Raw genomic sequence first — 13170 nt, forward strand, 5'->3', positions numbered from 1 at the left:
GCAGAACCAGAAGATAAGCTTCCATCAAGACTTCTCCAAGGCTACAAAGGAGCGACGATACTCCTTTCTGGAGTGTAAACGCTTGCTTCACTCAGCCAAGGATAACCGATGCGTTTGGCATCGGTTATCCTGCTGTGCTTTCATTCACAACACCAAATGGGATAAAGCATCGTTTTGATGATCCTAAGAAAGCATTGCAAAGCATCAAAACCCTTTAATTATCCCAAGCCTTGCGCTGTGATGGGTTCCCCCCCCCCTCCGTTTTTGCACTTTACAGAGTGTCTTGGGTAAGACTCTGATAAACTTTTGAATGAATGTTCCAGGTTTGTAACACTGGAAGTTTGAAATTCTCCTGTGCTCCACTACCTGTATCCTACCTCGTTTAATATGTTTACTACTTTATCCTTATAATTGTCATTGTCTTATATAGGCTCAAGCTTTATTTTAATCTGTAGTTCATACATGCATTATTACAGGAAGACATTATTGTTTATGCCCAGGTCGTAGGCCTGTGTGTATGTGGGGTGGGGGTGTGTCCAGAGGTGCCATGGACTAAAGGGGTATCGTACTGCTATAACGCAGATGTTAATCTTGAAGGTAATGTTCACACTGCTGCTGTTTCGTCTTTTGATAATTGGTGGTGTCGCTGCCACACTTGGGTGGCCGGAAACTCTTAGTTTTTTGAGTTAGTTATCCAGTTATGGATTTATCAGGAAGGTTTGACAGTTCGCTGCTTCCCCATCTTCCTGTTTTTTCCAGTATATGACGGCTCTTAATTTTATCTCGGTCAATGCCAGGGGGCTTAACATTCCACACAAAAGAACCACTGTACTAGAATTTCTCCGTAAGAAAAATATAGATTTTGCTATGATTCAGGAATCACATTTATTGCGTAAAGATGTGGGTCGACTAGCCAATAAGTTTTATCACCCTATTGCAACTTCATCTGCAGCTTCAAAATGTAAAGGGCTAATGGTACTGTGTAAACTAGACTAAAATTTGTCGTGATTGACACTTGGGCGGATGATGTAGGCCGGATAGCCATTGCCAAGATATGCATGGGTGGGAAAAACATTGCACTTATTTCTGCTTATGCCCCCAATGTGTTTGATGTCAGTTTTTTGGAACTATTGACTAAATCTTTGCTTGATCTTACAGGATTTCATTTAGTTCTAGGGGCGGATTTCAATGCAGTGTAGGACAGCAGTATGGAAAGAACAGGTGGCACTGAGACTAGGGACCAGCGTCTTGCGTCTGAGGCGTTGCGCCAGTGGGCAACCGACACAGGCATGGTCGACATTTGGCGTATGTTAAACCCTTCTCTGAAAGACTTTTCATTTTACTCAGGGAGACATAAATCTTTTTCAAGGTTAGATTTTATCTTTGCCTCAAAAATTTATTTCAAAATATTCAAAATGCACATTATATTCCAGTTACCTGGTCTGACCACAAACCGTTATATTGTTCGGTCACTGTTCGTGATGGCGTTTCAATTCTTCTTTACTGTGAGATGAAACATTCAAATCTCAGTTTGAAACAAATTTTAGCGAGTTTTTGGAGTTTAATGTCGGTTCTGTCTCTGATCCAAGGATACTTTGGGATGCGGTGAAGGGCTTTATAATACCACTTTATTATATGCTATATTATATTATAGCATATAATATAATATAATATAATATGATTATATTATATTATTATATGCTTCAACACGAAATAAGGAACATGCAGCCAAATTGGAAGCTTTAGAATTAAAATATGCAACCCTTGATGCTACCTTGCAACATAATTTTAGCGACCACACAGCTTTACAGAAGGAATTGCTCAAAAAAGAGATTAACTCTCTTTTGAGGCGCCGATCAGAATTTCTCATGCACAAAATGAGGCAAATTTACTATTTCAATTCCTCAAAAACCAGTCATCTACTAGCAATGAAATTACGAATAGATGAGCACTTTGCTGACATTTTTTGTATTAAGGACAAAGATGGCATAATACAAAGTGACCCAAAACAGCTGAATGCTTCTTTTGCTTCCTTTTATCAGGAGTTATATAATTCGGAAAGTATTTTTGACAAACATGTCTGCAATAATTTTTTAAGTAACATTAATCTATCCCGTCTTGGTAATGATGACTCCGTAAAGCTAGATAATCCCATTACATTGCAGGAGTGTGAGGCAGCTGTTAGGGATATGCGTAAAGGTAGATCACTAGGGCCGGATGGAATTCCACCTGAATTTTACCTCACCTTTTGGCCCTGGTTCATGATCCAATATTCGATCAGAGTGGGTTCATTCTCTAGGGATGTTAATTCTGCTTTAATTTCACTGCTTCTTAAAAAAGGGAAGGATCCGGTTGAGTGTTCTAGCTACAGACCTCTTTCTCTTTTAAATGCAGATTTAAAGATTTATGCGAAAATACTGGCTCGGCGGCTTCAGGGCCATATGACGGATTTGGTTCATAGTGATAAGACAGGGTTTATAAAGTCTAGACTTGCTACAGATAATGTTAGAAGACTACTGCACGTTATAGATGGTGCGCAAAGCTTAAATTCCCCTGCTGCTGTTCTTTAACTAGATGCGATGAAAGCCTTTGACTGCCTGGAGTGGCCTTTTCTGTGGTTAGTGCTTGAGTTTATGGGGTTTGGCTTGCCGTACATCATTATGATTAAGGTGCTGTATAACAACCCAACAGCTCTAGTGCTTACAGGCAAAACTAGCTCTCCTCCCTTTGTGGTCTCGAGAGGTTCAAGACAGGGCTGTCCTCTCAGCCCTCTGTTATTCGCCCTTTCTCTTGAAACTCTGCCACAAGCCATTCGCAACTCACACCCACAGTGTAGTTAAATGATCCAGTGCAATGTATTCCACATGTTCTATCTGCCTTTGAACATTATGGCAAGCTTTCTGGCTTCAAAATAAATTGGCAGAAATCAGCTTTGCTACCTTTAAATCAGGCCATGTATAATGCTTCCATTGCTGCATCTATTCCAGTCATTAATAATTTTATTTATTTGGGGATAGATATCACTTCTTCCATACAGACAATTATTAACAACAATTTTTGTAACACACTTAATAAAGTCATGGCGGATTTGGATCGGTGGTCTAACCTGCCTAATTCACTTTGTGGCAAGGTAGCCAAAATTAAAATGAATACCCTGCCCAGGGTCAATTTTATTAGCTCGATGCTCCCCCTTCCCCCACCCCCTCAATATTGGGGTAAATTACAGTCTGCTATAACTAAATTTATTTAGCATGGTAAACGACCTTGCATTAAACTCACCACAATGCAGCGAGAAAGGCAAGCCGGTGGCCTGTCTCTCCCAAAGTTTTATGGATGGACCTCTCCTGACTTGGTTTCGATCTGATGCTCAAGTGTCGTGGCGAGCTTTGGAGGAGCAGATGGTAGCTCCATACTCTTTTACTAACATTCTGCATTCCAATATCTCACTCCATCACTGCCGTTTGAGATTTGGTCCTATGATTTCATATTTGTTATCGATGTGGAGGAGGGTGGAGAAATTAGCTAACTGTTCTTGTAGCTGGGGCCCGCACTCTCCAATATTTAACAACAAGAGACTGTTGATTGGCGGTCGTCCTATTCGGTTTCCTGATTGGGAAAATAAAAATATTTATACACTTGGTGATATTGATGGTGAAGAGGGGCTTCTTACTTTTCAGGACATATGTATTAAGCATGGTATACCACGTACCTCCTTTTTCTTTTCTTTGCAGCTGAGATCTTCTTTGAAAGACATTGGTGTCCCTTTACAGAACACCACATCCACTTCTTAAAGTGTTTCACTCTGTGGGGGGCACAAGTGGTTTTGTATCGAGATTCTACTGGTTCTTACTGCAGCATTCTTACAGTCCTCTGGCGTTGGACACAATGTGGAGGAGAGATGTTCCAGATTTGGAACCTATGTTTGATTGGTGTGGATGGATGTGGGCTTAGCATCCAGAAATTCTGATCGTCAACAAATACATTATAATTTTATTCATAGGGTTTATTTAACTCCTAGGAAGCTTCATTTGATGTAGGTTATTAATGATCCTTTGTGTACTTTTTGTTCTTCCAAAGTGATTGGCACTTATTTTCACATGTTTTGGAAGTGTCCCCAAATGGCTGCCTTTTGGAAGTTGGTTGCCGTTAACCTCTCGAAGTTGTTTAAGATCAGATTGCCCTGTTCGCCTGTCACACTCATTCTGAATGATTTGTCAAGGCTGGGGTTGACACTGGACAAGAGAAGAGCATTGTTGGCTGGTCTAACGGCTGCAAGAAAAACTTGTTTTTTTTTAACATACTTGGATATTGTTTATTTGGAGCTGTCGACAGCTAGGGTCCACGGAGCAAAAGAATCGGCATTAGAGGTTTGGAATTCACTCTTAACTGTCCTCTGTGGGTTGCCGGTATAGTTTGAATGATATGAAGTTTTGGATCCAGGGGGAGTGTGGGTTTTTCTTTTTCTTTTTCTTGATATTTTTGGGACTGTGTTTTTTTTTACTTATTTATTTATTTTTTTATATATATATATTATTTTTTTTTGTTTGTTTTAGGTTGTTGTTTATTCATATGTATCTGTTTATATGTATAGGTCTGTATGTGAATTTATATTTTATGTTCTAATTTTGTAAGTGCATATACTTATCTATATTTTTCTTTTGTTGTTTCTTAAAATAAAATAAAATAAATTTATTTATTATTATTATTATTTAAATAAAATTTGATCACAAAAAAACTTTAGAGAATAACAATGCTTTCCTCACACAAATTTGTACCAGGAGCCATTTCAGCCACTGCCATTCGTGGCTCGGTCCCTAACAAGCTTATTTATATATGTAATTGAATGTTGTATGTAATAAATTTGATAATGTGATCATTATGAGCGAATGTCTTATTATTACTGTTATAAAAACATATATTCTATCACCTCGCAGGCTGCTGTGCCTCAGCTACACACTGTGTTTAAAACAAGGTGAGGTCGTGGGCCATGTTTGTATTATAACATGATATTTTAGTGGGGGGACCGCATATAATCAATTGAGGGGCCGCATATGGCCCGTGGACTGCTAGTTTGGCACCGCTGCTGTAGAGGATCAATCTTTACACAAAGATCAGCGACCACAGGCTGTAAACCTGAAATCTGTTTGTGATCAAAGTGTCTAAACAAAGACATCATCAGAGATCATGTGATGTTTGTGTTTGCAGAGGTCAGAACCAGAGACAGAGAGCAGAGTCTCCAGGACCCAGCGGTCTGTCTGTGAAGAGTGACTGGTCTATGGACAAACCTTTACACTTCAGTCATGAACCTGGAGCCTCAGAGACAAAGTAAGAGACTCAATAAATAATGCTCTCAAATCAATATGATATACTCTTGAATTAAGATAAGAAATAACCTCCATCTGTTGGAGGGAAACGTCCAAACTTCAGAGCAGCTCTGAAAGCAGCTTCACATCAACAGCTCATTTCTTTTATTTGTGGTTCAAATTGAATTTGACTGGACTTTTGTGAAGGAAGAAGAACTAAATGTGTGTGTGAGCAACAGACTGAACTGAACTGATTCAGAATCTGATGAAACGGATCAATGAGTCAAACCATTGACGAGTCAGAGAGAGTGTGAGGATGAGCCTCAGGGTTAGACCTTTACAACAGTCCATCAGAACCACTGTGAGACAAAGCTGTAAAGATGTCTTCACAGAGACATGTCCACCTGTCCCTGACGTGTCAGTGATAAAGAAATGTCTCCACAGACACATGTCCACCTGTCCCTGACATGTCAGTAATAAAGAAATGTCTCGACAGACACATGTCCACCTGTCCCCGACGTGTCAGTGATAAAGAAATGTTTCGACAGACACATGTCCACCTGTCCCCGACAGTCAGTGATAAAGAAATGTCTCCACAGAGACATGTCTAGCTGTCCCTGACTTGTCAGTAATAAACAGATGTCTTCACAGAGACATGCCCACCTGTCCCTGACATGTCAGTGATAAAGAAATGTCTCCACAGACACAAGTTTGCTGTTTCTGTGGACGAGCAGACGTCCTGCTGTCAGGACGTCCTGAAGGATCCAGTCACCACTAGCTGCGGTCACCAGTTCTGCAGACGCTGCATCTCCTCATACTTGGACCAGTCTGGTCCACCAGGAGACTCCTGCTGTCCCCAGTGTGGGAAAAGACCCAGGACAGGACGTGGACCACAGAGCATCCGTGAGTAAGACTCATAAGGAGAGCAGCTCTCATCAGCACTAGCAGACTTTAGAAATGGAAAAACAGGAGAAAACTGTTTAAAAGTTAAAAATGTGACTCATGATGGAGTTTAACTCTCTGCTGCCCCCTGCAGGTTGAAGAAATGAAGGTTTCCCCTCATTTTGCTGCTTTTCTCTCATGATTGTTCTCTTGTATGCAGATGATACTCTTTCCTTCACAATCATCACAGTTCTTCTAGAATGATTCAGTCTTTCAGAATAAAGTTATTCAAGTCATTACAGTGAAAATGTAGTTTTTCATTTGACAACAAACAACATAAAACAACAACGTCACAGAAAAACATGACACTGATGAAAATAATCCTCAGCTGCTCACATTCTTTGTCTCTTGTCTTTCAGCAGATGTTGGTCTGCAGAAGGTTCTAGATGAACATAAGATCATTCTGAGGAGCAGATTTGAACATGTGACTGAAGGAACTAAAGGAACAGGAAGTAGAACCCTCCTTAACAGGATCTTCACTGAGCTCTACATCACAGAGGGACAGAGTGAAGAGGTCAATACTCAACATGAGGTGATGCAGCTGGAGACGACCTCCAAGAAGAAGATGGTCCAGGACACTCCCATCAAGTGCTGCGACATCTTTAAAGCCTTACCTGACCAGCAGGGGAGAATCAGAGTCGTCCTGACCAACGGTGTCGCTGGTGTTGGAAAAACCTTCTCGGTGCAGAAGTTCACTCTGGACTGGGCCGAGGGTTTGGAAAACCAGGATGTGAATCTGCTGATTGTCCTCTCGTTCAGGGAGCTGAACCTGATCAGAGATCAGCAGCACAGTCTTCTCACGTTGCTCCATGTTTTCTATCCAACATTAGAGAAGGTCAGAGCAGAGGAGCTCGCTGTCTGTAAACCTTTGTTCATCTTTGACGGCCTGGATGAAAGCAGACTCTCACTGGACTTCAGCAGCAGGACGCCGGTTTCTGACGTCACACACAGGTCATCAGTCAACGTGCTGCTGACCAACCTCATCCAGGGGAATCTGCTTCCCTCAGCTCTCATCTGGATAACTTCTCGACCTGCAGCGGCCAATCAGATCCCTCCTACATGTGTTGACAGGGTAACAGAAGTACGAGGCTTCACTGACGACCAGAAGGACGAGTACTTCAGGAAGAGATCCAGATCTGAAGATCTGTCCAGCAGAATCATCTCACACATCAAGATGTCCAGGAGCCTCCACATCATGTGTCAAATCCCAGTCTTCTGCTGGATCAGTGCTACAGTTTTGGATTACATGTTGACCACAGAGCAGAGAGGAGAGCTGCCCAAGACCCTGACTGACCTGTACTCACACTTCCTGCTGGTTCAAACAAAGAGGAAGAAGAACAAGTACAATAAAGGACGTGAGATGAGTCTACGGGAGCTGATGAACTCCAACAGGGACGTTCTTCTGAAGCTGGGGAGGTTGGCCTTTGAGCATCTGCAGAAAGGAGACATCATGTTCTACCAAGAAGATCTGGAGCGGTGTGGTCTTAGTGTGACAGAGGCCTCGGTGTACTCAGGAGTTTGTACAGAGATCTTCAGAAGAGAGAGTGTGATCTTCCAGAAATCAGTCTTCTGCTTTGTTCATCTCAGCGTTCAGGAGTTTCTGGCTGCAGTCTACATGTTCCACTGTTTCACCAACAGGAAGACAAAGTTCCTGAATACCATCCTGAGAAAACCTCATTTTTTTTACAACCGCTCCTCATTTTTTGGAACCGTTGCTATGAGTGACTTATCTCTGGACGTGTTCCTGAAAGGAGCCATGAAGAAATCCCTTCAAAGTGAAAATGGTCACCTGGATCTGTTTGTTCGCTTCCTTCATGGACTCTGTCTGGAGTCCAACCACAGACTGTTAGGAGGTCTGCTGGGTCAGACTCAGAACAGTCCAGAAATCATCCAGGGAGTCATTGAGAACCTGAAGAAGATGAACACAAAGAACATCTCACCTGACAGAAGCATCAACATATTCCACTGTCTGACAGAGATGAACGACCAATCAGTGCATCAGGAGATCCAAGAGTTCATGAAGTCAGAGAACAGAGAACAGAAACTCTCTGAGATCCACTGCTCAGCTCTGGCCTACATGCTGCAGATGTCTGAGGAGGTTCTGGATGAGTTGGACCTGAGCAAGTACAGAACATCAGTTCAGGGGAAACAGAGACTGATTCCAGCTGTGAGGAACTGCAGGAAGGCTCGGTGAGTTCAGACATGATCAATAACATCATCAGTCAGTGAGGATTCATGGTTTGGTTTATCAAATATACACAGAAGTCAGTTCTTCTCATTCTTCTCAGTTTGTAAGCCAGCTGTGTTTTTTCTGGAGATGTTTTTAATGATGAAAGTGAAGATTTGTCAGCTGGTTGTGATTCTTGTTTTGAACTGAATGAAAACACCATTTATCATTATCAGAAAAAAAAGAACACACCTAAAACTCTCCCAACAATGCACCCACTAATTTGCCAGTGGCTATTTGTGTGAGTGTATGTATGTGTGTGTGCACCTGTGAGGGGCACTTCCTACATTGCTGTATGTTCTTACTTGTTGCGTAATGTTTTATCTGTGCTGTATTTATTTGTCCTTCTACATGACATTACCTGCTGAGTAATATTTGATGTTTTATCTGTGTTGTATTTATTTTTAGGTAGGGACTGCAGATGTAGATTAGCCCAAGGCTAACTCTGGTGTAATGCATCAAATGGTGACATTTATGTTTTTAATTGCATATGGTCCCTTTCAGATAAAATAAAATCTCAAGTCTCTGTACATGATAAGACAGAAAGAGAAGAGAAACCAACAGTTCACACAATGAACAAACACTAGGGGGCAGTGGAGAGAAAATCTGTGACAGAACCAGACTCAAACATGTGCAGCATCTGCCTCGACCGGTTGTGGTGAAAGGACAAAATGGAGGACAGAGGAGAGGAGGGAGAGACAAAGTGAAAGAGGGAGGTGAGGTAGAGACAGAAGAGAGAGACCAGGAGCAGAAATATAACAATTGTGTCAGCTTCTAAGTTTAAACAGGACTTATGACATTTTCATACAACTACAATGTTATTGATGTTCTATTAATGAGACATAAACATTAGACTGATATCAACTTTAATTATAGTATCATATTATTGTTATTATTATTATTATGAATAATAATAATAATAATAATAATAATAATACTGTTTTCAAGCAGCAACTTTGTCTAAAGTCTCATGTTTTATTCTTTATTCAGGTTGAGTGACTGCAGTTTGACAGAGATCAGCTGTTCTTCTCTGGTCTCAGTTCTGAAGTCTAACCCCTCACACCTGAGAGAACTGGACCTGAGTGAGAACAAGCTGCAGGATTCAGGAGTGAAGCTGCTGTGTTCTGGACTGGAGAGTCCACATTGTAGACTGGAGACTCTGTGGTGAGTTCACTGACTCTCTGTTACTGTTGTAAATGTCAGATGTTTCATCCACAACTGAAAGTCATTCATGTTGTCACATGAGTTGAATCAGTGATGGTTGTTCCATGTTTCCACTTTTTCTTCCCTCAGATGTAGAATCAGGATCTTTTCACAGCTGACGTGTTTTTTGTTTTCTAAAGTGTTTCAGTCGCTGTAGTTTTCACGTCAGTCGCAGCTTTGACCTTTTCTGACTGAACTTGATGTTTTTCACTTTCTCCTCTGACACGTTCACATGTAGCCAATCAGAATGAGTGTTGTTGATGATGTCACAGCTGTGACTGTTTACAAACAAACAGGAGCTTCCTCTCATCTTCAAATCAGCTGTGTCTCAGTTCATAAGGCTGGATCCTCCAAGTGTGGACTCATGGTCCAGATGTTGTCAACATGTGTCACAGCACCGTGACGTGGGCGTGTCCCAACTGTCACATGACTCGTCATCTGGTGTATGTTTGGCGGACGACCGTGTCCCAGAATTCTTTGCAGCAATAAAGGTGGTGGTAATGCACCTTTAAGCTGGTTTACTAAACACAGATGAATCAAAGAATCAAATCAAGTGTAAAATATAGAATTGTAAAGATGTTGAGAAGAAGTGTGATTCAGGACTTTGAAGTGTAGAGGGCAGTATTGAACCTCTCAGTGTACAGCCTGCACACAGACTCCACCTGTTTCTGCTTCTTATCATTGATTCATTTCATTGAGTTGAACTTGATGTGAAAAGTGAGGCTGTGTTGAAATTCACCTGTGACTTCTTTGTCATTTTGCTGCTGTTTCTTTGCGTCAAACGTCTTTATTCTTCACGTTCACTTGAACTGAACCTTCACACACTCGTGTGTCTCACAGTCACATGACTCATGCTTTCTAAATACACTGTAGAAAATGTTCAGATACATTTTCATCCTCACAGCTGATATTTGACTCACACATTAAAATTCACCTGCTGAACAAAACACTTTTATTCTTTATTCAGGTTGTTGGGCTGCAGTTTGACAGAGATCAGCTGTTCTTCTCTGGTCTCAGCTCTGAAGTCCAACCCCTCACACCTGAGAAACCTGGACCTGAGTGTGAACAAGCTGCAGGATTCAGGAGTGAAGCTGCTGTGTTCTGGACTGGAGAGTCCACATTGTAGACTGGAGACTCTGAAGTGAGTTCACTGACTGAAGTTGCTGTTGTTTTTTAAACTTTCATTTCATTTACATTAAACTCATTTTATTCACTGATGAATAAAATAAACTCCTTAAACACACACACACACACACACACTTGTCTAAAGTCTCATGTTTTATTCTTTATTCAGGTTGAGTCGCTGCAGTTTGACAGAGATCAGCTGTTCTTCTCTGGTCTCAGCTCTGAAGTCCAACCCCTCACACCTGAGAGACCTGTACCTGAGTGATAACGAGCTGCAGGATTCAGCAGTGAAGCCTCTGCGTGATCTTCAGAAGAGTCCAGACTACAGACTGGAGACTCTGTTGTGAGTAGAGTGTTGTTCTAATCACAGTCAGACAAACATCAGTGTTTCCTCAGTGAAGCTGTGACAGCACAATAGTGACAGACTTCATGATTGGACACAAAGACACAGAGAGACAACAGCCGAGCCACGAGCTGCTGCTACTCACAGACTAGAGCTGAGCGCCTCACATGATGAGCGTCCATCAGCTGTTTGTAGTTTGACTTCATCACAGATTATAGATCCACTGTATCATACACTGTAAAAACAGCAGCACATCTTGTTTGGTTAGAAAACGTCAAAGTAGCCACTTTCAGACTGGAACGTCATTTTCCTTCAAACTCTGACAAAAGCATGAAGAAATGAGCAAAATATCAAGAAATGATCTTTATCACAAGCAAAGAAATGAAAGTGAGTCTTCTCTGACTTTAAGAATTGACACCTTGGCAAGGGAGAACCCAAAAGCACGACAACGAGGCAGGAAAACGCAGATTACTAAGTCCAAAAGCAGGAAATCAGTCACAAACAGGCAAACACATCAGAACAAGAAGACTAACTAGAAATGCTGGAGCAAAAAACCAACACAAGACCATCTGAAAATGGGCTGCTATATAATCACTGAGGGACTAATGAGCCAATGGAAAACCAGGTGAGGGAAATGAGTTGATTGCATGGAAGAAAGATGACAGGAGAACTAGTGACAAGACATGGAAACAAATGAAAAAGACATGAAACAAACTAAGAGTTAGTGTAAGTACGTAAGTACAGAGAGAGTGAATTTGACCTTTGTGTTTTAAACACAGCAGTAGTGAAGCAGGAGCAGCAGGGATTTCATTCAAACTGTTTGTTTGTTACTGTTTATTAAAGCTTACATGAAGTTGTCATTCTCTTCTTTTAAGACAATGTTAGAGTTAGTTTTCTTCAATTTTTCGGTCAAAAATGAGGACAATTTCCCAGAAAGTAGACTTCATTGACCTTTTTTTAAAAGTCTTCCACAAACACCTTCAAGTGTAAACCACATAAAACCACGAGAAAGTTATTTACATTCACATTATATCAAATAACATGAAGAGGCTGCAGACACAGACATGATAGTGACTCTGCTGTAAACATGAACACTGGAGTGACAAAGCCCGCCCCTTTCTGTTGGACCTCAGGTTAAAGCTCCGCCTCCAAGACTCTGTAACATGAGTCAAAATCAAAGTTGTCTCTGGTTTAAGGTTTATAGACAAATTCTGCATGAACAGAATATAAACACAACTTTTTCCTGAAGAAATATGCAAATGAGTGACTTGAGTATCGTCACCATGTGTGTGTGTGTGTGTGTGTGTGTGAGGCAACATGAAACAGTGGCAACAACAATTCAATCAAAAAACCAAATGTCCCTGAAATATATCTACTAACAAATACTTTCCATCAAAGTACACAGAGTACGCATTTAAGGCCACAGCTGAACATGTGACCTTGACTTCCATGTCAACAGAGATGAACATAAAGAAACAGCACCCCCTGCTGGTGAGGAGTAGTTCCTGCAGCACTATAGATGCACTATATGGACAAAAGTATTTGAATTGACGTGTTTCAATGGGGCTTTGGACTCTCGGCCTCTTCTCTCAGTGAAGGACAATCTGAAGTTCAGCAGACGCAGACATTTCTACTCCAACATGACTGTGTCCCAGTGGACAAAGCAACCACTATAAAGACATGAGCCCTGCCCTTTAACCCCATCCAGCACCTTTGGGATGAACTGGAACAGAGATTAAGAGCCAGACCTTGTGGTCCAGCATCAGTGTGTGACCTCATCAATGCTCGACACAATGAATGGACACTAATTGTCACAGAAACACTTCAAAGTGTTGAGCAAAGTCTTCCAAGAAGAGTTGAAGCTGTTAAAGCTGCAAAACTCCATATGAAAATACTGTCAATGTATTTGAATACTTCATAATAGTCCAAATACTTCTGTTGATTTGTTTTCACACAACTCCAAACAACCAGTGTTTGGTGAACGAGTGAATGTGAGCTGTTGTAACATGTGATGTTATTATTCCACA

General features: G+C 41.2%; 1 protein-coding gene across 1 annotated transcript; it reads left to right on the forward strand.

Annotated features, from left to right (window-relative positions):
* Positions 1 to 6046: 6046 nt before the first annotated feature.
* Positions 6047 to 9482, forward strand: LOC122762430 (NLR family CARD domain-containing protein 3-like; the record flags this gene model as incomplete). The annotated part of the gene is made up of 3 exons (XM_044017613.1): positions 6047 to 6206; positions 6605 to 8435; positions 9463 to 9482. Coding segments are annotated over 3 exons (2011 nt in total), but the record flags the coding sequence as incomplete, so codon positions are not given.
* Positions 9483 to 13170: the final 3688 nt, after the last annotated feature.

Source organism: Solea senegalensis, unplaced genomic scaffold (genome assembly GCF_019176455.1).
Source record: "Solea senegalensis isolate Sse05_10M unplaced genomic scaffold, IFAPA_SoseM_1 scf7180000015659, whole genome shotgun sequence".
Classification (NCBI taxonomy): domain Eukaryota; kingdom Metazoa; phylum Chordata; class Actinopteri; order Pleuronectiformes; family Soleidae; genus Solea; species Solea senegalensis.